General features: G+C 40.5%; 2 protein-coding genes across 5 annotated transcripts in view; one reads left to right on the top strand and one right to left on the bottom strand.

Annotated features, from left to right (window-relative positions):
- CDC20B (cell division cycle 20B) overlaps positions 1 to 14,242 on the top strand; it is a 49,392-nt gene extending 35,150 nt beyond the window's left edge. For 2 of the 4 annotated variants that reach the window (XM_025923635.2, XM_086700964.1), the window contains exons 7-12: positions 1,889 to 2,085; positions 3,418 to 3,512; positions 5,767 to 5,992; positions 7,872 to 7,997; positions 8,474 to 8,591; positions 13,622 to 14,242. In XM_025923635.2, the coding sequence (XP_025779420.2) occupies positions 1,889 to 2,085; positions 3,418 to 3,512; positions 5,767 to 5,992; positions 7,872 to 7,997; positions 8,474 to 8,591; positions 13,622 to 13,767 (908 nt within the window). In that variant the 3' untranslated portion in view covers positions 13,768 to 14,242. The remainder of the gene's footprint in view (positions 1 to 1,888; positions 2,086 to 3,417; positions 3,513 to 5,766; positions 5,993 to 7,871; positions 7,998 to 8,473; positions 8,592 to 13,621) is intronic. The other 2 variants (XM_086700970.1, XM_086700973.1) reach the window with 1 other exon arrangement.
- A 2,371-nt stretch (positions 14,243 to 16,613) lies between these two features.
- Positions 16,614 to 24,836, bottom strand: GZMA (granzyme A). Its single transcript, XM_025924514.2, has 5 exons — positions 24,734 to 24,836; positions 21,582 to 21,720; positions 19,850 to 19,991; positions 19,381 to 19,650; positions 16,614 to 16,846 (listed from the first exon to the last, which is right to left on the bottom strand). Exons 1-5 carry the CDS (start codon positions 24,801 to 24,803, stop codon positions 16,682 to 16,684), a joined length of 786 nt encoding a protein of 261 aa, XP_025780299.2. The 5' UTR covers positions 24,804 to 24,836; the 3' UTR covers positions 16,614 to 16,681.
- Between the last annotated feature and the right edge of the window lie 52 nt (positions 24,837 to 24,888).

The following is a 24,888-nucleotide window of genomic DNA, read 5'->3' on the forward strand; positions in this document are numbered from 1 at the left end:
CTTACTTAGTTTCACTGCTTTTGCTTACTATCCAGTTCTCAATGGTTTTTTTTTTTTTTTTAAATTTTGTTCAGTTGGTTGTTATCATTGGGAGAGGTAGGTTATAGGTGGCTTAGGTCACTATAGTGAAACTGGCGTGCTTCACAGTTTTGTACTGATATGTATCAATCAGGATAAGAGTTTTTGTCTTATAAGAAATAAGATAGGGTCATATATCAACTACTTCAATTAAAAATAAATAAGGTAGGATACATTAAAATTTTTTAGTGTTTATTTATTTTTTGAGAGAGAGAGAGAGAGAGACAGCATGAGCAGGGAAGGGAGCAGAGAGAGAGGGAGACACAGAATCCGAAGCAGGCTCCAGGCTCTGACCTGTCAGCACAGGGCCTGACATGGGACTTGAACCCACGAACCACGAGATCATGACCTGAGCCGAAATTGGAGGCTTAACTGACTAAACCACACAGGCACCCCTTGGTAGGATACATTTTAGAATGTGGTCATACAAATATGGTTTCTTTTAGCAGTTAAAGAGTTCTTAGAGTATAAGCTGGAGAATGCTGCTAGGAACTTTCAGGTATCATATATAAGTCAGTGACCATTTCTTCTAGATATACGTAGTTGGGTGGTATTTTGGTTAGAAATGATGGTGGCATCTATCATATGGATATTGTAGGTTCAAGGATGTCTCCATAAGAGTTATGTGCCTTCCCCTTATGTTTATTGCAAATTATTTACAATAACCAAATTATGGAAGCAGCCCAAGTGTCCATCTATAGATGAATGGATAAAAAGATGTGATACACACACACACACACACACATACATGTGTGTGTGTATATATATATATATATACACACACATATACATATCTATATACATATGATGAAATATTATTTAGCCATAAAAAAGAATGATATCTTGCCATTTACAACAACATGGATGGATATAGTTTTTTTTTGATGGATATAACTTTAAGTGAAATAAGTCAGTCAGAGAAAGACAAATACCATATGATTTCACTCAGATGTGGAATTTAAGAAACAAAACACATGAACAAAAGAAAAAAGAGACAAAGCAAAACCAGACTTTTAACTATGGAGAAGAAACTGATCATTACCAGAGGGGAGGTGGGTTGGGGGGTGGGTGAAATAGGTGAAGGTGGTTAAGAGTACACTTAGTGGGGCGCTTGTGTGGCTCAATCAGTTAAGCGTCCGACTTTGGTTCAGGTTGTGATCTCATGGCTTTTGAGTTTGAGCCCCGCGTTGTGCTATGTGCTGCTAGCTCAGAGCCTGGAGCCTGCTTCAGATACTGTGTCTCCCTCTCTCTCTGCCCCTCCTCTGCCCACACTCTGTCTCTCTCTCTCTCTCTCAAAAAATAAATTAACATTAAAAAAAAAGAGTACGCTTACTGTTATGAGTACTGAGTAATGTGTAGAAATGTTGAATCACTATATTGTACACCTGAAACTAATATAACACTGTATGTTAACTACATTAGAATTAAAACAAAAACAAAAACAAAAACAGAACGAAGGGCCAGATAATTTCAATGAAAAAAATTTATGGACTTTTAATTTTTAGTGTTTGTTAGAGAAGGTACATGGGTGGTAATAATGGTAGATGAAACTTGGAAGTTCTCTAAATGACTCTTAATAAATATATTTGATGTAAATAGTAAGCATTATTACTTCTTTGTGAATCTTGACACAAAGTTGTAGTTTTTATTTTTGAACTTCTAATGATCTGCTTGCATGGGTGATTCTATTTTCCAACTGACTATGGGAAAGGTATTAAATTTGTTCATCTATCTATAAAAAAGTTGTTTATTTGAAAATTACTTTTATTTGGTTGAATAATTACCCTAATATGAACATCTTTTCTTGTAGATCTCAATATTCTAGATTGGAATTTTCAAAATCTTGTTGCTATAGCCCTTGGATCCTCTGTGTATATCTGGAATGGGGAAAACCACAATAAGATTGAAAATATAGACTTCACTCTCAATTGTAACTATGTATCTTCTGTGTCCTGGATAAAAGAGGGAAACTGCCTGGCAGTTGGCACCAGCGAGGGAGAAGTACAAGTAATGGATGGTTTTTTTCTCCAAATGTGCTCTGTGTAATTGCTAGATGTCTAAAATTGACATTTAATAGTAAGTTAATACACAATAGAGAAATTATATTAGTTGTGTCATTTGAAACTATGGAGAGTGAGTTGCCTAGGTGGCTCAGTTGGCTAAGTGTTGGACTCTTGATTTTGGCTCAAGTCATGATCTCATGGCTCATGAGATCGAGCCCCACGTGGGGCTCTCTGCTGACAGCACGGAGCCTGTTTGGGATTCTCTCTCTCTCTGCCCATCCCTCACACACACATACACACACACACACACACAGACACACGGACACACAGACACACAGACACACACTCTTTCTCTCTCAAAATAAATGCAAAACAAAAAACAAACTACGGAGAGTGAGAGTATACACCATTCTGATTCTTTTCTGAATGTCATTTAATGAGGACTTAAGGATACTCTAGATCATGACCTGAACTGTAATCAACAGTCAGATGCTTAACCACCCAGGCAACTCTATATTTACCTTTTTAAAAGTCTTTTCTCTGTTTTTTTTCAAATTAAAGTTGGGTTTGTAGACACCCCAGTGTTACGACTTTGGAGAGATGAAGATAACCTTCAGCTTTCCTTTTCCACCTCAAGCCATGATCAGGAGTAGAGTTACTTAAAATAAATGATTTTTTTCTCTGATAGCCTCTCTGAAGTGTGAATTTACCAGTTTTAATCTATTTACTTTCTCATGTATTATTATTATTATTATTAGCAATAGTGTAAACAATATTGCTCATGTGTTCAATGACTTTGGAGGGCCACAGATGTCACTCACTACTTTCTCACCTCTGCGGTGATATTGGATGCTATGAAGGTTATGTCATGATTTCATCTTATAACAAAGTTCTCTTTCTCATATGGGTCAGAATATCATTTATAGTGGCAGAAAAGGAGTTTCTTAGCCTGTCGGTGGATTTCCAGATATGAAATTCCCACAATTTAGAAGAAACTATAAGTATGAAAGCCATTTTCAACATGGTGGCTTCCCACTGAATTCACCTGGGAAAGTTTAAAATAAATACCATATCCACAGACTCTACCTCCCTCATTAAATCAGAATGGCTAGCATCCATAGCATGCTCCCTAGGTGATGGAATATATAGGCAGTGTGGAGAAATGCTGCCCAATGTTAAAGGTGCTCACTGAGCTTTCCTTTAGTACAAGGACTGGCTATATCAACATTAATTGGCTGTCAGGCCTTTGAGAATATAGTGGGCTGTGAAAATTTTAATGCTATATACTCTCCTTGTTAATTTTTTTTATTAATTTTTTTTTTTTTTTTTTTTTTAGCTATGGGATGTGGTAACTAAAAAGCGGCTGAGAAATATGCTTGGTCATTTGTCAGTGGTTGGGGCTTTGAGCTGGAATCACTATATTCTTAGCAGGTAAGAAGCATCTTATTGCAACCAATTATATTTATATCATCAAAGGATTATGGGGGCTGAGTGAACAGAACTATAATATTTGAAACCAAAACCAAAACAAACCAAAACAAAATAGGCTATTAGTTAGCAGTTATGACTCTACCCTCTCAGATATTCTGATCTTCTGGTTATGTGAGTGGTCCAGTGGCCACAGGTACCATGGTGGCTATGCGCCTACGCCATATGCTAGTACTGGAAAGTGAGTCTCAGGATTCAGTAAATTTTCAGACAAAATGTAAAACTGTTTAAGCAAAAAGTTTCTCTGCACCAAGTAATACCTACTAGAGGGATATTTTGTTGAAATCAAGTATTTATTCCTATCAGGATCAAGACTTTGGAATATGTTAAGCTTTCTGAGGTACGTTTCCAATTCACAGACCCACAGACGTCAGAACTGGACGGAACCTCATAGAGTAGCCAGTTCTGTGGTTCTCAAACTTGAGCATGCATCAGCACTACCTGAAGGGCTCCTTAAAGCACAGATTGCTGGCCTCGCGGAATTTGATACAGTAGAGCTAAAGGTGCACTGATAATTTGCATTTCTAATTTTCAAAGAGATGCTGATGCTTTATCATTTTTGAGAACTACTGGTTTAGTCTGACTACTTCTTTTTAACCAGAAAAGTTAGGTGACTTGTCCCAGTGATCCTAAATCATTGATCTGAAAACATATTGCTTTTAATAATTGCCATTCATCTTTATACTGTAGCTTTTTTTAAATGTTTATTTATTTTTGAGAGGGGGGTGGTGGTAGGGAGGGGTAGAGAGAGAGGGAGACAGAGGATCCAAAGTGGGCTCTGTGCTGATAGCAGAGAGCCCAATGCTGGGCTCAAACTTAGGAATCGTGAGCCAAAAGTCAGATGCTTAACCGACTGAGCCAGCCAAGTGCCCCTATACGGTAGTTCTTAAGATAGGTTTAAATTAAATAAATTCCAAAGCCTTTTTATAATTTCTTTAAGTGGCTAAGATATAAATTTGAGATTTTAATACCTTGTGATTATAAGCCCAACCTAAAAACACTTAAAATACCATATAAAGGGCTAATCATTTACTGTGAGAGGTTGTAGTGAGGTCAGTTCTATTTTTGAATTCCTTTCATGGGCTGCATTATTTAAGCTTAATTTTATTATCCATGAGGAAAATGAACAGATCCTTTTCTTATAATAATAACAATGAACATTTTTGGAGTACTGTGTGCCAGGCATTGTGCTATACTGGTTATGAGTGTAATTGTGTCTTAATCCCTGCAACAACGCTATAAAGTGTTTTCTAATCCACCTCCCCCCCACCCCCAACCTTTTCTTAATGAAGAAACTAAGACACTAGCCTGAGGTCACATGGTTAGTAAAGGGGGCAGAGTCAGGCTTTGAACCCAGGTTGTCTGGCCGCAGAGCCCATATTGTTCATCAGAATGCTATTCAATGTGGTGCCTGAATGGTTTTTAAATATGATACTGGATTGTGAGAAATTTCAGAAATAATTGAAGGTAGTTTTTTACTTGCTCCTTGGGGAAAATTAAACTCATTCAGAAAGAGTTCATTAACTTTGATAGAGGGATAGGATCTTTACCATTATTTGGATCCAAATCACTAAGACTGAGTAGACATTATCCACTGATTTTGAATCACATTGCAGTTTTTCTGTGACATTCAGATAGTTTTATACCCTTTTAAGATATTAGTAGCATTAACAAAACTAATAATGGATTTGTAGCTTAAGAGAAAAAGGACATAATACATTTCTATGTCTGACATTTTACTATAAATACATAAATATATTTACTAAAATATATTTAGTATATATACTAAAACTATTTCATTGGGATAATAGGAAATATTCTGAGTTCCAGGAAAGTACTATTTCCTAGGTTCGGTACAAAGACTCCTTCCTGAAAAAATAGGGTAATCTTTTAAATTTATCTTTTCTATAGCTGCCTGCATCATAGTAAAGCCGTTAGAAATATCTATCAAAGGATATCCTCTTGATACCCAGATTTGAAAGTCTGCCCCACAAATTTTTTTTCACTTGTGAAAACAATAACCCAGGCAGAATCCTCTATCGTGACTAATACAAAGAATGTTCAAAACCTGTGCTGTGAATCTGTCCTGAGGGGCCTCTTGGTAGTGTGGACTATGCTTTCCTTCATGTTTTCAAATGCTTGTTAGCAATAGGGCTCAAGTTTTCTGCCAGAAACCTACCCCTTTACCTCCGTGCAGTGGGTCGAGGTTGGGCCGAGTTTATCATCACGACGTTCGGGTAGCCCGGCATCACGTTGGAACACTTCACCACCAACAAGCTGTGTGTGCTCTGAAGTGGTCGCCTGACAGTAGGCTGCTTTCCAGTGGCTGTAGTGACGGACTGCTGACTATATGGCCCGGTGACCCGAGTGCAAAAGCACAGGTTCAACCACTGAAAGTCATACCCCAACCTACAGCAGTCAAGGTAAGAGCATCAATCACTTTCCAAGTTGCTTTTACGAAGAGATCACTGAGTATCCTTTGCACCTGAGAACAAAGCCATTAAGCCAATGTTTTGAGATTTTCTTCGCCCAGAATTTGTTTTGGATTTTGCCATCACTCTCCTCAAAGACAATCCTATTTATATTTCCCATGCATCAGGTTTTGTGGTTTGTAAGTGACCGAAACCAGAGTTAATCTTGAGCTTCAGCAAAAAAGTAAATATATTTTCTCTTACAACTGAGGAGTCCGGGATACATACAGCTGTTTCAAATATTGTCTGGATCTAGGGCCTTAAATAATGTCGTTAGAGTTCTGTCTCTTTGGCTCTTGGCTCTGCCTGTCTCTGTTTCAATTCATTCTTTATTCAGAGTCCATTCTGTGGGCAAGATGGCTCTTATCAGCTTTAAATTCAGATTCTCCCAGATGGGAACTGGTGAAGAAATTACCGTTCCCTGTAACTCTGGTAGAAAAGTACCAGGCAGGACTCTGATATGAACTTGGACACATTCTCATCTCCCAACAGATAATTGCGGCCAGAGAGATGGGTACACTGACTGGTGAGGCCTGAGTCATGAGCTCACACCCATGAAAGGAAACCTGTTACCAGAAGGAGGAGGAAGGGTGCTTCACACTTAAACCAATATTCACCATGCTCTGTATAATATATATTTTTTATTTCTCTGTATTTTAAATTCTTATTTCTAGTGAAAAAAATCCATACTTTCATTCCTTTGGTGACATAGAGATATGTGTTGGCCTCAGTCTAGTCCCAGGATATTTATCACTTATAGAGCAAAGAAATGGTTCTACTTTACTAACTATGAGCAAATTTATTGGAATGAGAACTTAAAACATTATCATGGAGTTTCCTGATAGAGGGTTTAACATAAAATACCTGCTGCTAAGGAATAGTGGTGGCCCAATACTCTGGCTTGTGGATTTTAATATCCACAGAACATTAAGAATGATTTTAAGTCCAAATGCCCATTATTAATGATTTGAAAAAAAGTAGGAAAAACATATGTAAAATATTCTGTCAGCAAACAAAATGTAAAACAAAACAAAGCAAAATAGAAACCCAGCATGTGAAAAACCCAAGCCAAGCCAAACAAGTTACTTTCTTATACACCTTGTTGTCAGAAATACAATGAATTCAACCAAGAGTTTCTGAAACGTGAGCAAGTCAAGCTTGTGGCAGCCTAATACCAGGATAGATCTATAGATATCTATATACCGATTAGTAGAAATGAAATATTTGTTAGAATGTCCTTTAAAATGGCTATTACTCATCATTTGAATTATCAGTAGAAATATGAAACACTGAATCTTATTTTTCAGAATTAACTATAGTAATTTATAAATAAGTAAATCAAAGGCAATTTTATTTCCTGAAACGTATTAGGAGTTGAAATGCATGAGTGCTTTTGACTTGCAAGCAATCATGTGTGGCTCCATTTTGTCTTTTCTTCTCTGACCTAGAACCTGAAGACACAGGGAGACAAATGAGAGGAGGGCTGCATTTCATAACCAGATTCTAGGGGACATGTCAACTACTCCAGCAGTGGAGTTTTGCCACATAGGACATGTGGAGTGTAGTTTTCGGAACATATTATTGGGTGATTTTTCTTTGTTTAAAAATATTTGCAATTGTTATCAACATTTAAGGAAGGCACCTAATAGGTGGTCTCTAGTCCCTTCGGAGTAACCTCTAGAGATTGCCATTGCTCCTGCCTTTAGATCAGAGGTCCAGGAGAGCTGTGGCGTGTGCAGACCTCTGGCACTTCTGCTTACCTGAGCAGGCACATTCCCAAACTCACTTTCTCCAAGGCTGACCTGCCTGTGTGCTTATTTGAACTTTAAAGGCCATGGATTGGTGTCCCTGGCAGTCTGCAGTCCTTGCTGTTGGAGGTGGAATGAAGGACGGACACTTACATATCTTGGACATAAATACTGGGCAAACCATCCAGACCCCAAACATGAACTCACAGGTAACAGTCTCTGCTGGAGTTGACCTTCACTCTGATATTCTAGAACCTTGTGAAAATGATTCATAAGAGAGCCTAGGACCCAAACACACCTTTCTGTACTTGCTGAGTCTATTGGGATTTCAGTTCTCGAGAGTTTCTCTTTCTAAAACCTTTATCGGTGAGTTGAAAGTTAATTTGTGTATCCTTTTCCCCCCAGATTTTTTCCACATTTCCCTTTTTTCTCGGCACTGCTTTGACTGTGTGCCAGTCTACTTAAATTTGTGGGTTCATTGCAGCTAAACCTATTTGTGTATTTAGTCCTTTGTTGCCTTGGGATAAACTTTCCTAGAACTCATGTCATTCCTCTAACACCCTAACCCCAGCTGCGGACTGGAGGATGCACGTGGACAGAACACACTGCCTAGAATCAGTTTGAAACACGTTCATAATGAATCAGACATTGCCATAATTCTGTGTTTTGGGGGCCATTCTTACAGATTTGTTCCCTAATCTGGCTCCCTAAGACAAAGGAGATTGCAAGTGGCCAAGGTACTCCTAAGAATGATGTGACTGTGTGGGCCTGTCCCGGTCTGGCCAGGTCGGCTGGATTTTTTGGTAAGTAAATAGGTGAGTAAAATGCCATGTATCTATAGCTAAGTGAGGTGTCATTGGCAGGAAAAGCCCTAAATGAAAGATTTTTCCCCGCTGGCTCTTTGAAATAGATATTTTGTCAGAGGAGAAAGGCCTACAACCACCTCAGGGTGTGTATAGGTGAGTGCTTCTGAATTTGACTAAGATTTTTCATCACTTAAAATTGTCATGTCTTCTCCTTCTTGCATACCTGTGTGGATGAAGGGACAGTTACTAAACTATGTTTTTGAATTCTGGAGTTAGTATCATAAATCGTCTCACCTTACTTTGCAGAAGAACCAGCAGTGCTGGAATGTGTGGGAGATAAGGAAAGATGAAAAGGGTGAGATGTTGTTCTCTGAGGGGAGACCATTGAAGATCAAGGAGCCCTGGTGCTCCCCTGCCCCTTCAAGACAGAAATTGGTTCTTTTTCAGTTTAGTTCTATAAACATTTATGGGGTGTTTCTTGAGAAGAAGATCCCATGATGGGGAGCAAGACTCAGGTTTCATCCTCAAGGGTCTTAAATCCTCTCGGGGACAATCTGGAATGTTCAAGGGGGTTCATGGGTGAATAGGTATCCCCTTCTACCCAGCCCTGGTAAATATGAAGATAGAAATGATGGTTGATGATGGAACAAAATATGGCATACAATCTCTTGTAGGCTTCTGATAACATATCCTGTCTTCTTCCTCTTCACATGCAATGTGTGTCCTGGTCAGTACCTGGGATTTAATTATTCAATGCCCACTTAATGTGCATCTAGCATGTGTGAGGCACTTTTTGGGGGTATTGGGAATATACATGTAAACAAGACAGACATTATCTTTGCCCTTGTGGAGACTACACTTTTGTGGGAAGAAACAGACAAACCCCCAAATATATATCCTGTTAGACAGAGGTAATACTTTGACTCTCTTTGCAGATTCTGATAATGTCATTTGGCAACAACAACAAAAAAAAACACCCTTCACAGAAAGACTTCCTGCTCCTGCTGGTCAGTCTGACTGGACCTCTGACTGACCTTGGGATGACCTTTATATCTTTATACCGTGTGATTTGGTAAATAAAAATGTAGGCAGTTCTTGATAGAGCTACTTGGGGGGCCAGCCATGAGTGTAGGATGGACATGAGTTGATCCTTTGCATATTTTAAATCATAAGACATGCAGTGCATGGGATGTTTTCTGATTAGAGAAACATTTTTAATCAAGCCTTAAGCCTGATTCTTCATAAAACTACAATTCCAGTAGCTAATTAGATCCTTCAGCTAGGTTAGGACATCTGATAGCTACTCGAGTAAATTTGCTGATAATTGGAATAAAGAATGAACTTAACTGGTACATTTTCTTTTTTCTCTAGCTTTAACAAACCATAAATTCTTGGGGCACGTGAGTGGCTGAGTCGGTTGAGCATCTGACTCTTGATTTCGGCTCAGGTCATGATCCCAGGGTCTTGGGATCAAGCCCCACATCTGGGCTTTGTACTGATCATGGAGCCTGCTTGGGATTCTCTCTCTCTCTCTCTCTCTGTCTCTCTGTCTCTCTCTCTCTCTCTCTTCCTCTGCCCCTCTCTACTGCTCATGCTCTGTCTCTCCCTCTAAATAAATTTTTAAAAAACATTAAAAAAAACAAACTATAAATTCTTTAGCATCTTTAGTAATGCTTTGTGAATTTCTTTCATTGATATTAGACAGAATTCCAAAGAGTGCATTTAACCTTTTCTCCTCTTAACATGTTTATGGTCAGAGAAGATGCAGTTACTTTTGAGGTCTTAGACACTAATTCTCATCTCTGATGCAGTAGTATCTTCCACATGCGATATTTCTCAAAAATGTTTAGCAGGGTGGGTGTTATACAAACACACGTCAGGTGGTTAGCATTAAAAAATGAAATAGAATAGAATAGAATGGAAAAATGTATATGTAGGTATTATTTTGCAAAACTTCTGTTACGCTGTGCAGTACAGATATGTGTCTAATATGGGGTTACTACATAAAATGTAGTTTTGAACTGTGAGTTGTGGTCAGAAAATTTGGAAAAAGACTATTCTAGATTCTGGCCATGCCCTTCATTAGTCTCACTCTGTTAACCACAGTCATGATTTTCTGGGGGGAAAATTCAGTTAAAGAAGCCTCACCCATATAACTTCAGAAGAAAGAAAGCTTACCATTTTTCTTCCCCTCATTCCCCCCCAAAGTTGTAATTTACAAGCTTTGAAGTGGGAGTGGGTAACTTTCTAGCCTATAAGTGAGATGTGGCCTTTGATTTGGTTTCATCAGTCCATAGCACATGCATCGATATGTGGTCTCCTTTATATTGATAGCTGCATAAAGAAAACAAAACTTTCAATCCTTTCAGTGATAATATTCTTAGAATTTAGGGATATAAATCCTAAAGGATGACTTTTGGCTGAGATAAATATGGCATTTCCCACTTAATCTAGTAAATTAAGATTGTCACTTATGAGAGAAGTATTTCGAGAATGCCTTTGCTTCTGATACAAACTCCATTTTCCTAACAAATCCTGGAAGTAGCTGTCCATTTTTTTAAGTTGAAACATTTTTCAAAGCCTGCTTTAGAAAAGATATGGAATTTTTTTCTCTGTTACTCCTCTTCCACTTTCTTTCTTTTTAAAAAATGTTTATTTATTTTTGAGAGAGAGAGAAAGAGAGAGAGAGGGAGCAGGGGAGGGGCAGAGAGATGGGGACAGAGGATCCAAAGCAGGCTCTGCACTGACAGCAAAGAGCTTGAAACAGGGCTTGAACTCAGGAGCTGTGGGATCATGACCTGAGCGGAGATCAAGAGTCAGACACTCAACTATCTGAGCCACCCAAGCGCCTCTCTCAAGTTTAATTTGAAAGTATTTATGTAATGTTATTTTTTTTAAGTTTGTTTGTTTGTTTGTTTATTTAGAGAGGGAATGAGTGCATGGGTGGGAAAGGGGCATAGAGAGGGAGAGAGAGAATCCCAAGCAGGCTTTGTGCTGTCAGTGCAGAGCCCTATGCCGGCCTCAATCTCACCAACTGTGAGATTATGACCTGAGCTAAAATCAAGAGTCAAATGCTTAGCCAACTAAGCCATTCAGTTCTCCTGTGTAATGTTCTATATTTATGCTAACTAAATTAAGTGGCTTTTCATTTATATTGCTTTAATTTTTAAGTGTTTAATTAAAAAAATAAGGGACAGTGGTCTTCAATAGGAGAAAAGATTCTTCTTTGCTCTGGGTTTGGAGGATGGGCTAAATGTTTAGAGCATTGGATTTGATTATAGTTCTGGTCCTGCCATGAATTAGCTCTGTGACCTAGGACAAGACGTTTGGTATTCCTGAATTTTTTTTTTCATGTATAAAATAAGGGATCTGCTTTGTATCTATGAATCTACATTTTTTTTTAATGTACTGACACACCTGCGGCAATCCCATGTCACCATAGGGGCGTGTGTGTGTGCACATGCGTGTGAACATGCAGGAGAGGATTAGGAGTGATATGTGTGGATGGAAATATTCCCAAGTTTCTAAGATATGTCTCCTTTGGGAGTGGAATAGTATATTTGCACTTCTTGCTGCTGAGAATCAGGTGTCAGAACACAAGATTATTTCTGAAATTCCAGAATTCACTTGAGTTGTAAGCTGTACTGGTCCTATGAGGAGATGACCACTCACCTACTTAGATTTTATGTGTGCCCCCAATGACTTCCTCACTCAAAAGCTTATCCAACCTCGTTCCTTCCCCCCATCATCCCAGCCTCAGCCTCCTTTCATGGAGTCAGTTTTGCCTGCTTTGGCCTCAAGTTTTGATTGTTACAGTCACTATTGGGTTAGGATAGGTTTTGCCAAGTATTTTCCAAGGAACAGGAGCCATGTGAGATGCTTGCATCAAAAGGACTCTCATAAAATATGTTTCAGAAATGCTGCCTATTATACTCTCTTCTCCCAAATATAGCAGTCTTAAAATAAGGAATCCTGTTTCATTCTTTTTAACCTGGAGCTCCCTAACTCATGTGAGCATTAGACACTTTTTTCCATATTTAATACCCATTAACTTCATATAGAACTACTGTTCCACAAAGTGGTTTTTTTGGGGAGATGATTGGTTACATAACAAAAAAGGGGTATTGTCTCCAGAATTAGATAACTAAGACTCATATTTGCTTTGCGGGAGAGGTTTTTGGGTCCTTTTCTATTAAGCTGAATCAATTTATTTGATTAGCTCCTTGAAATCTAGATCCCAAGGGGAGGACGTTTTTGGAAAGGTTAAGAAAAGGGATGGTATGGGAGTCAGGAGCACAGCAATAGCAATTGCTGGGTGTTGGTGGATTAGAGAAGACAGAAGTGATAGTGGTTTGGGGCATGAAGGGTGTGATGGGCTAAAAAATGATTCCTAAAGGTATCCTCCTCAAATTCCTGGAAGCTGTGATTGTGATCTTATTTGGAGAAAAGATCTTCGCTGATGTAATTAAGCTGAGGATCTTGACATGAGATCATCCTGGATTATCCAGATGAACCCTAAGTCCAATGACAAGTGTCCTTACAAGAGACACACAGAGAACAGACACACAGAATAGGGGCCGTATGACCACAGAGGCAGAGAATAGAGTGATGTGGCCCCAGATTAAGGACTGCCAACAGCTAGAAGAGGCGAAAGTTGGAACCTCCCCAGGAGTCTCCAGAGGGAGGCAGCCCTGTCCACTCCTTGATTCTGGACTTCTGGTCACCAGAACTGTAAGACAGTAAGTTTCTCTTGTCTCAGGCAGTTTCTGGTAATGTGTTGCAGCAGCCCAAGGAAACTAATACAAGGTGGAAGAGGTCTGAAAAGGAAATGGTGAAGCCAAACCTCAGCCACTTTAGGGTACTGACCATAGTTGGCTCTGTTTACCACAGCACAGGCTCAGTGGGAGCATGAGCTCCAAACTTGGCAGGTTTTGGAGAAGCCTTCATCCTGGGGTGGGATTTGTGGCCCCACCTCAGCAACAGCTCTTGTCATGTGGGACATTAACTGTCTTCCCCTTTTCCCACAGGCCACAGGGGCAGAGTGCTGCACCTGGCTTTGAGTCCAGACCAGACCCGAGTGTTTTCTGCCGCAGCCGATGGCACAGCCTGTGTATGGAACTGCTGTGAGTCACTCAGCCCCTCTGTGAGCTCCAGTTTCCTCACTTTGAAGTGAGAATGATGACATTGGCCTTGTCTTCTCCATGGGGTTGTGGTGAGGATCAAATAGGATAAAGTGCTTTTCTTGCGGTGAATATCTGTTTTCCTGACTTTCTTTCTCAGGTTGCTTTATTTTCCTCACTTCCTCCTGTTGGATTTCCCAGACATTGTCTTGGCCTCTTTTCTACTTTCCTCTCCCTCCTGATCCTCTTCTTCCTCCTCCTTTTTCTTCTTTTTTCTCTATCTCTTCCTTGTTAGAGATGCATTTCCACTGCTAGAGTCAGAATATCTATAAAAGAGATTTCCAAACTCCTTTTTCCCACTTGACTTTCCAAGCTCCAGCCTCACCCTTCTTTCTGCCTCTGGGTATTTCCTTTCTGAGATCCTTTCTTATCTTTAGCTCAAACTCAGAATGTTAAAAATACATACAAATAATATTTTGCTTGAAAAATATTGATTAAAATCCTACTGTATGGTAGGCAGTATGTTAAGCATGCATATTATTTCCTCTCAAAATGAGATCTTCCATAGGACTTCCTTGTCCCCTTTCGTGGTCTCATCCTTATCCTGGTCATCCCGTCACTCAGGAAACATGCAGATTATTCTGCTGCACGTTTACTCCATTTACCTTTTGTTCTCTTTCTCTCCCTTTTGTTTCAGCCTAGGCATGTCCTGAATGCCTGATGACCACTCTGTTGTAATTCCTTCTAACTGTTTTTCCTATCTTTATTCTTCATGGGTCTCCACACCACTGTTAGGTTACATTTCTATAAGCACTGTGGTGATCTTCTTAGGCCCCTGCTCAGAAACCTTCCATGACTCCATATTACCTTAGTCCCTCACCTCAACCTTCAGGTCCCAAGCCCAGAACCTGAAGTATGATACCTGTGCTTACCTTGGCTCTGCCATAAACTGACTGAATGGCCTTGGGTTTGTTATAACATTTATAAGAACAGGAATTTGGATTTGATAACTGCTAAACTGTTTTTAGGCTCAATCAGGCCATTGTTCTTTTGTTCAATTACCTTTTTAAAAAATGTTTATTTGATAGAAAGGGCGTGATCAGGGATGGGACAGAAGGAGAGGGGGATAGAGGATCTGAAGTGGGACTGTGTTGACCCTGGGCTAAGTCTTGTGATTTCCTGCCTTGATGCCTTTGTTGGAGCTTTTCTTCTAGTCTGGAATTCCTACTCTTCATTTTCTTTGCTCATCTGCTAAGTCCAAACCTCTCCAGCAAGTGTTTTGAGATGATGTTACCTAGGTTTGAACTCTTGGTATCAGTCTATACCACCCATTTGATATTAATATACTATTCAGATCAAGATATGAACATTTATTATACCTTAAAGACTTCCTTGTACCCACTCTTAGTCAGCACCTCTCCATTATTCTGACATCTATCCCTATTGTTAGTTTTGCCTTATGCAAACCTTCAGATAAATGGAATCACACACTATATATTCTTTTTGTCTGACTTCTTTCACTCAATATTAAGTTTGTAAGATTAATTCATATCATTACATGTATCTGTAGATTTTTCTTTTTCTTGCCGTGTAACATTCCATTGTATAAATGTACAATTGTTTATCCATTTTATTGATGAATATTTGAGCTATTTTCAGTTTCAACTTTAAGAATAAAGTTGCTGTGCACATTCTTAAACATGTCTTTGGTGGACAAAAGCACTCATTTCTGTTGGGTATATACTGAGGTGTGGAATGGTTAAGTCATAGAATATACGTCATTGACAACTTTCCTAAGAAGTACCAGTTTACACTTCTACCAGCAATGAATGAGGGTTCCATGCAAGTACTTTTTAAGTGGACTTCTAAACCTGTAATATTTCTGGTAGGGACTATTCCATCCTCTTGTTGCTGTTAAAATCCTAACTAGGAATTAGGGATGATAGTAGGTATCTACAGGATCATCCTAGTGACTCTCTTAGAGCCTCTGTTTTAGATATCAGAACCAGACCTCACTTTTTAGTGTAGGGATTCCCATCACTAGCTGCATATTTGTATCACTGTGGTGATTAGATAAAGAATACTATGTCCTGGGTCTCACTGAATACAATTAAATAAAAATTTCTAGAGGTGGGGCCTGAGCATTGGTAATTGAGCTAGGCTTCCTTCTTTGTTTTAAGAAGCTGTCTCTTAGTGTTGATGTGTGTTCTTGGTTTGGGTATACGTTGTGTGTGCATGCACACACATGCATATCCCTAAAGGAACTAATGGAAATTGAAGAAATCCATTCACATAATCACATCTTGAAGGGGCTGCTGGACTGATGACTATCCACTGAGTTCAATGTGATGAATAACAACATGGAATTTTTTCAAGGAAAACTTTGAGCACTCACTCCCTAGTATGTGATGGCAGCCACTGTAGCCACCATGTTGATTGGCCCTACCCAGGCTCAGAGACGAAGAGAACCAGGAAATCACCTAGATAATCTAAGGCTTAAATACCAACTAATGAGAAAGGGGGGTGACTTTCTCTTGTATACTTTTCTTGTGTGTCCAGGTGTTTCATTTGTGTTCCCTAAATTTTAATTTCTATTTCTCACCTGCCTTTGGAAAAACACCATAAGGCATTTCCTCTTCTAACTCAAATGCTCCAGACTGGCTGTTTCTGTTTCCTGCAGAATTGCTGGGTCCAACACTGTTTTTGTTACTAGACAGACCTGACCTTATTGTCACTCCTGATGGGTCCCAGTGAGATGCTGAATAATGCAAGCAAAGTATGATTGTCACTTGACACATGGATGACACTATGACATTGGTTTCCTCCTGTCTCCATTGCATTATCCACAAGGTTACTTTGCCAGTGCAGATCTGCCCACTAAAGTTATAAGAGAAATGGATACAGTTACACAAATTGATTTTATTTATGATAACATTAACAAGTGATGGCAAATGAAATGAAATACAGTTATCTAAACTGCCCCTTCATAGTCTTATTTATCCAGTTGAGATACTTCTGTGAGAGAAGAGTATAGATGCCAGGTCCTCGAGGGTCTCCGCATTTCCCTGGAAGGCCAAAAGCAGTAACGCCTCTATAAGTACCCTCACATATCAAAGGGCTTCCAGAATCTCCCTGGAGGAAAACAAGATGGGTAGTGGAGATCAGCATGGAACGTGATCACTAGTGGAATGGAAGAGGTTCCATTTAACGTGGAGCATTCAATGTGGAGTTAAGACCAACCTTGACTTAAATGAAAATTAGTGCTTAAAAGTTCAAAATGTTGGGAAATATTTTGATATTTTGAAAATTGGCTTACTCAACTTATTTGTAAACCAGTGAACATGAAATAAAATGTATTATTGTTCACGTTATCTACTAATTTTGAGACTGATTGTGCTTTAGAAGGAAAACCCTCCTGGGGCACCTGGGTGTCTGAGTCGGTTGAGTACCCGACTTTTGATTTTGGGTCAGTTCATGCTCTCATGGTTCAGCCCTGTGCTGGGCTCTGTGCTGACAACGCAGAGCCTGCTTAGGATTCTCTCTCTCCTCCCTCATCTCTGCCCCTCCCCTGCTTGCACTCTTTCTCAAAACAGATAAATAAACCTTAAAAAAAAAAAAATAAGGGAAACCCTCCTATTTGCATTTTAAAAAATGTTTATTTGTTTATTTATTTTGAGAGAGAGTGACCATGAGTGGGGAGGGGTAGAGAGAGGGAGAGAGAGAATTCTTTTTTTTTATTAAACAAAATTTTTTTAATGTTTATTTATTTTTGAGAGAGACAGAGTGTAAGTGGGGGAAGGGCAGAGAGAAAGGGAGACAGAATCCAGAGCAGTCTCCAGGCTCTGAACAAGCTGTCAGCACAGAGCCTGAGGTGGGGCCTGAACCCACAAACCACAAGATCATGACCTGAGCCAAAGTTGGACACTTAACCAACTCAGCCACCCAGGCACCCCAGGAGAGAGAGATTTCTGACATGGGGATCTGTCCCACAACCTGGAGGTCATGACTTGTGCTGAATCAAGAGTCAGATGCTTAACCAACTGAGCCACCCAGGGGTCCCTGTCATTTTCTTAAAATGCTTAATAATTCAAGAGGTAAAAGAGTCAAATGCAGATGGGATGTTGAGGCAAAGAGTAAATACCATGTTTCCTCATCTCTCCAAGCAGATAATTGTTTTCCCAAAGGAACAAAACCAAAGCAAATTTTCCCTTCATCCTGTCAAATAGAAATTTCTCCCTCAAGTCTCTTTGGAGCATCTGACACTAGATGGGAGGTCCCAGAAGCCAGTGATCGCACTTCAGAGCTAACTGCCTCCACTAGCAGAGCCCTTTCAGTTAGCTGTGGGTCAATGCTTTATGCATCCTGTGCCACCCACTGTGTGATCCTGTTTTCTCTCGTGGAATTCTAGAATCAGCATATTTAAATGTATTTGAGATCCAGAGTCTGAAGTGGCCATTTCACTACTCTGGCTTTAGGAAAGATTGTTGGTGTTGCACAGAGGGCCACTGAGGCATACACATGGAGCTCTGCGAGCCCCAGGTCTGAGGGCCCAGCTCCTTCTCAGCCATGTGAAGGCATCAACGATCCCTCTTGTTCAGGCAAAAACTAGCCTTATGAGCGTATGAACTAAGCAACTATGTGCAAGCCTGGGACCCCTCCTGAAATGGTGTGTTTCATGCAGTGCCTGAAATTTTCATAATTAGTCCCTCAGGTTTGATTCACTCATAGCCACTTCTGAGAGGTCTTGGGCACTGAGGGAACGGGAGAAGGACTGCTAAGTTTTGATGGTAGAGGGTGGCTGTTGAGAGGCAGACAGGCATACTGGGATGCTGCCATGGCTTTAGGGTGTTGCGTGTGGTCCCAATGGCATGAAGATTCTGGGTTCCTGGATTTCCAGAGTGGTGGCTGAAGGGAGGGGAGGGAAGAGGGAGGGCAAAGGACAGGAAGTGCAAAGATGCAGAGGACAAATGTCATCTTTTCCTGAGATTTGCTTAGCCTTGTTCCTGAAATCAAGCCATTCAGATTCTGCCGGTGTTTGGACAAACTTGTGAAAAGAGCAGAGACCTCTGGATCTCTCAGTCTCTGATTTAAACTCCCAGACCACCTACACGGCAGCTCCTTCTCTTCAGAGGAGGCTTTCTCTACAGGGTCTTTGGGAAAGGTGAGAAATGATAAACTCAGAGCTGAAAACTTTATGAGGTGTCTCTTCTACTCCTGTCTTTCAGCAGAGCCCTGTCCCGCTGCTGCTCAGGGGACTCTGGTACGGACACTTGCACATTCTCTGTACAGGGACTGGAGGCCCTAGAGGAACCCTGACTTCAGCTTTCCTGGATGTCCCAGATTTTCAAATTTAGAGCTGTGTATGTTCATATGAAAAATGAGAAAAAAATTGCTTCTCAGTGTTTTTTTTTTTTTTTTTTTTTTTGTAAAATCAAGAAGATGTACTAGATCAACCCATGCCTTAGCAGTGAATTTGTTTTTGATGAACAACTTACTTAAGCTGAGAACAGTAAGTTTTTTGACTGGCATCTTATCAAACTTCTTTAAAAAAAAGCACTAGGACCCTACAGAAGCCAACGTCATGACAAGACAAAGCATGATGTTACATGTTCTATATCTGCATGAGTAATTCCAACAGCTCAAACATGGGATCTTATTTCACTTACACTGCACGAGTCTTTTCCACCCTTGAGGCTGCCGGCACAAATCATATTCAGTCCAATCACAGGATGATAATCATAGTGCTTTTGATCATTGCAGATTCTTCTGTTTATGACAGTGATATTGACTTCTCTCAGAGTATCCGACTGAGGTGAGTTATTACGAATTTTCCCCCAGCCTGCAACTTGGCACATGGTTCCTGGTTTCACATCATCCCCCTTTTTAGGAAGACGGAGGGTGCTCACATTTTTATTAATTTTTGCCTTTTTGGTCAGCTGTTAGAAGACAAGCATGAAGACTTAACAAAATGAGGTAATCTAGATGGTCACATTTTTACTTAAATTCTAGCCCAACCTTCGAGGACCCCATTATGTAACTATAGTCTATAGCTCTAGGGCACTGAGGAAAAAATTTCCATTTGGCAGCCAGAACGTAGGAGGTTCTATGACTTTTAAGTCAACCAAAGGTACATACCTGTAAAAGTTTAAGATCACCTTCATGCGTGTCCTGGTCAAAGCACGGATAGGGATATTGTTTCTTAACAAACATTATCTGCTTTTCTGTCTCGTTCTTGGTTATTGAGTGAGCTCCAAGAATGACCTGGGACGTTCTGTTCCTGAAAACAGACAGTATATTAACAGGATTTACTCTTTGTATCAGTAGCAGAGCATGTTAAGTGATCAGTTTCACTGTCTCATTTGTAAGTATACCTGCTGTGGAAATACTTGTTTATGGCTCAGAAAGAAAAAAGTGTACTTTGAAGAATAAACAGTTGCTTGTGAATTCATCATTATTACCACCAGCTTCTTTATAACATGCTAAACTAGGTTCATTGAAAAGTAAATAACAAGAGAATTCCATAGCAGCTAAGCCAAGTCTTGGGATCATGTGGGTTGGGGCTTTAGTGTTGTATCCCTTAACCCACCTTGAGCTGTGATAGAGAATCAGGTTGCAGAATACTGAAACACGAAGTTCTCAGGGTTCTAGAGACAGAAGCAAAAGGCACTGGATAGTTTAGAGAAGTGCACTGGAGGGATCTTTGTAAGATTTAAGTTTGTAACAAACTTAAATGGGCAAACTTCCAGAAATATGACTGCCCAATGAAGGACCCTATTTGCATGGCACTGAGTGTGTGTATATTGGGGGTGGGGGATGGTGATCTGAAGGAGGGGGCCAGGGTTCTTTTTTTACTCCATGCTAAAGGTTCATTTGGTTAATAAAATCAAAATACTCAGGGGGCTCCTTGTTGGCTTAGTCAGTAGAGCATGTGACTCTTGATCTCAGGGTCATGAATTGAAGTCTCATGTTGGGTGTGGAGCCTATTTAAAAAAATATTCTCTGGTATATTAATAATTAAGGTTAGTGTCATTCACAATCTAGTATAAACTACACTAAACAGATAGTTCCAGTGATTTTCCCCCCCATCACACACTATTATTCCATTACACATAGTTTTCTTCCATTACATCAGCTGATGTGAGTTTCACTTAAGAGGCTAGGACTGTACTTCCAGTAAAGTGCAAATGGATGATGAAATGTTCTATACATCTGTACTGTCCCATATGGTAGCCACTAGCCACATGTGGCTACTGAAAATGTGAAATGTGGCTAGTGCCACCAAGGAACTAAACTTGCAATTTTATTTAACTTCAACTTAAATTCATAGAGCCGCATGGAAATTTCCATAACCAATATGACAGTGGCTTTCACAAGGGACAGCCCCGGTTTACAGGTTTGATTTAGAGAATGGAGGAAAACCCAAGCCTGGCAGAGGTTTGAAGGTAGTAGTCAGCAGGTGTTAAGAGATGGCTGAAGTGTGAGAGAAGTTCACTAGGGGAAACAGGAAGGTTTTAGACCCGAGCTTTCTCTACTTGACTATTGTGCCAGGCTCCTGAGGGGACACTTCAGTTTTCTCCTTCCAGACTGTGGTTTATTCTCTCTAGTCATGAAGTCAAGGCCAGAAGCAAAGCCCTGCAGCACCTGGACCCAGCAGCTCCAGAGGAAGTGTGGGTGCTCACTGTGGATTCCCCATTGGTCTGATTCTGTGGGCTTAACTCCCTGCTGGGGTAGAGCAATTTCCTGGAGACTTCAGTGATATGAAGTTACACATGAACTTCCTGTGGTTTTAGTGAGATTTATTCTCTTTGTTAATATTCCCCCAAATGAGAATATCTCCACAAATATTTTTTAAAACCCAAGCACTTACAGGACACAGTGAGCTGCAGTCAATACCCAGTTTTTTTCAATCAGAGCTCCGGCACAGATACTTTCTCCTTTAAGTAGCACCATGTAGGGTCTTGAATGAGGAGTCACTTGATTTCCTCCAATAATTTTTACACAGAAATCTGTGAAAAAGGAAAAGGCAACTTAAGTCAGTGCCCACCCCAAAGAGCTCTACCTCAAGCCATGTTTCTAAGACCAGACAAGCATTTCCTCCTTGGAGAGGAGACAGATGAGAGCACCTCCAAACCCCACGCAGGTGTTCAGATGTCTGAATGTAAAGCCCATTCCTATTGGACTCCTGAGAGGGTCCTGCCGTTTCACCCACAGAAGCCATGCCATTGGCAGTTCCAGGGATTATCAGGCTTGAGATCTGTCACAACCAGTGACCTCAAGCCTCAGGGCTTGCAAAGGGCAGACAGCTGTGCATTGGTCGGCACCAGTAACAGTTACTACCAGAGATGCTAGTAACGATCTGCACTCCTCCCTCCTCCCTTCTGGCTATTAATCTGGGGAAGTGGAAAAGCTTTTAGAAGACTGAGAACCGCCCTTGTCACCTAAAGCCCTTGCAAAAAAACACACCTTACAAACTGATATGGCACCATTTAGCTCTGCCCTCACCTACGAGTTCTTTGGTCATTGGGAGCTCTCTGTTTATTGAAACATGTACTCTCCTCATTCCTAAGTTGAGAGAATAATATCTATTGCACCCAAGGCTCCCCTTCAACCTGCAGACTCAAACACATGGTTTCATGAAGGCCTTCTCCAACGAGGGAGGAGAAGGAAGAAGATGCTATAAGGAGAAAATGGTGCCTTAGTCAAATTTCCTTGATGACAGAGCCGGAGTATAGTTTCATTACTAGAGAACAGGAGACTTACACACAAGGCTCATGATCCATGCTGGTTTAGTGATCTTGTGTCTTTGTGATGTACTCTGAGTCTCCACCTTCCTACACCAGATATTCTTGGATTTTCCCAAAATACGTCTCCTGACTATTGGCTGAGACTCATGGTTTCTTAAAAAAGGGCACAGGGCCTGCTACTCCATTTATAAAGCTAACTCACTGCCATATCTACAGTAAGATGCAAATAATGAGAGTGAGAGAAGGGGAAGAGAGTGACCTGAATGGCTCTCATTTCTGGAAGTGTATTGGGAAGGGGGAAATTCTAGGCTCTAGAAGGTAAAGGATAAGGAAGTTAGAGCAACGCAGGGAACTTCACCCACATCTTAAATTTTCCTTGGGTGAGTCATGGGTGGATAGATTTAAAAGGTGCATCTTTAGACCTTCTGGGCTGCAGAAATCATAAAGTCAGTAGACTACTTCATTTTTCAGGGTCCCCTGTTTGGTGCATACATACACTGGCCTCAGAAAAAAGGTCAACATCTCCTGCAACCAACCACTCCTATGAGGGTCAGGAAAAGGGTTTAGAGCAGGTGAGAAGTTTGGGAAACTAGCAACTCTTGGTCTCTACCCAGAATCAACATGAATGAGCATCTCTGGAGCTGGGGCTGGATGCTAGCATTGTTTAAAAAGCCCTCCAGGGGCGCCCGGGTGGCGCAGTCGGTTAAGCGTCGGACTTCAGCCAGGTCACGATCTCGCGGTCCGGGAGTTCGAGCCCCGCGTCAGGCTCTGGGCTGATGGCTCAGAGCCTGGAGCCTGTTTCCGATTCTGTGTCTCCCTCTCTCTCTGCCCCTCCCCCGTTCATGCTCTCTCTCTGTCCCAAAAATTAAAAAAAAAACAAAAAAAACAAAAACAAAAACAAAAACAAAAAAATAAAAAGCCCTCCAGAGTATTCTAATGTGTAAGAGGGTTGAGATCGCTGGTCCAGAGCATCATGTGATCTGCTGTGTCTGTTCCCTTTACGGGCCCACGTTGCTCTCTCTGACCACAGGAAACAAAGCAGAGCAGAGCAAGCTGCTTTTGTTGTTTCCTTTGAAGAAAAGATATCATTGGATTTTTCATCTGCTCTGTTTTCGCTGTTGTCGAGGACTTAACAAGCCCGAACACAGTCATCCTATGCCACTCCTTTGTCCCCCAAATGCTTCAACCTTGTTATTTGAAAAATTTCTTCTCATTTTTAGTTGCAAGGTAAACCATAGAACTTCCTTGGAAATTCCTGGTGAGATAGGCTTTCCATCAGCCCCTGCCCACCATTCCCACCTCCAGAAGCTGATGGACCTGGAGATAAACACATGGCTGGTCCTTAACATCAGCACAGTTCAGGCAGCCCCAGATCAGTCCTCACTTTTGAAGGATTTCAAGGAAAACCTAGAGCCACCCAGGGGCTACAACCAGTCTTGTGATAATGCTGTGAGTTTCACAGCATTTCAAACTGGTGCCCGTGTAGCTCACACAAAACCAGGTAGGTTGGTTACTAGGTGGTGTACCCAAGACTTAGCTTAATACTAAATACCATAGCACTTCCAAAGAGTCAAGGTGGCAGCATTCTCAATGACACACTAGCCTAGGGAAATGATGCAATTTCAAATCGTTTCTAATTTGTTTTGGGTGACTAAGTCAGGTTTTTGAATTTTATTTAAAACTATGCATTGGGGTGCCTGGGCAGCTCAGTCTGTTGAGCATCTGATTTTGGCTCAGATCATGATCTCACAGTTTGTGAGTTCAAGCCCCACATCGGGCTCCCTGCTGTCAGCCTGGAGCCTGCTTTGGATCTTCTGACTTTCTTTCTCTTCCCCTCCCCTGCATGGGTGCTCCCTCATGCACTCTCTCTCTCTCTCTCTCTCAAAAATAAATAAAAAATTAAAAAAAAGTATCTATGCATTTCTACCACTATTCCTTTCCAGAAAGGTATATTTATTTTCCTAACCCAAGAGGTTTTTTTTTTTTTTTTTTTTTTAATTGTTTTAACATTTAGGCAATTTTAGGGGGCAATTTTCAAGGTATAAATTGCCAGTATTAAACCCTGGTGGTTCTATTATTTCTTGTGAAGCAATTTTAGAGAAGAAAGAAGGATGTTTTTCCTTTTAAAATAAAGAGCTAGAATGTAAGAAAGAATGTTAAAGCTTGAGGAACAAAAAATCTGCTCTTACACTGAGCTAATATTGCCTAAAGTTCACTGAAAGTCTGCTCCACTTTGCTTAATGGTTATAATGGAAATGATGAGAATCAGTCTTACCTCCAGGAATTAGCAGGAGAAAAATGGCAATCAAGAGAGAGGATGCCAGAAATGTATAGGAATTCCTCATTGTGGCTGGTATCCCCACCTCAAATCAGTCAACATGAAAATCTGTGTTAGTTCTTCACCGACGCTATATATTGAGGGTACAAAGG

This window comes from Puma concolor, chromosome A1 (genome assembly GCF_028749965.1).
Source record: "Puma concolor isolate L17-30 chromosome A1, mPumCon1.1.hap2, whole genome shotgun sequence".
Classification (NCBI taxonomy): domain Eukaryota; kingdom Metazoa; phylum Chordata; class Mammalia; order Carnivora; family Felidae; genus Puma; species Puma concolor.

Coding starts and splice junctions, on each gene's coding strand:
- GZMA (XM_025924514.2), bottom strand. CDS start 24,803: ATGAGGAATTCCTATACATTTCTGGCATCCTCTCTCTTGATTGCCATT. Junction 19,992..21,581: donor ACTGCAGCTCACTGTGTCCT/GTAAGTGCTTGG, acceptor GTCTGTTTTCAG/GAACAGAACGTCCCAGGTCA. Junction 19,651..19,849: donor GTGATCTTAAACTTTTACAG/GTATGTACCTTT, acceptor GTCTTCTAACAG/CTGACCAAAAAGGCAAAAAT.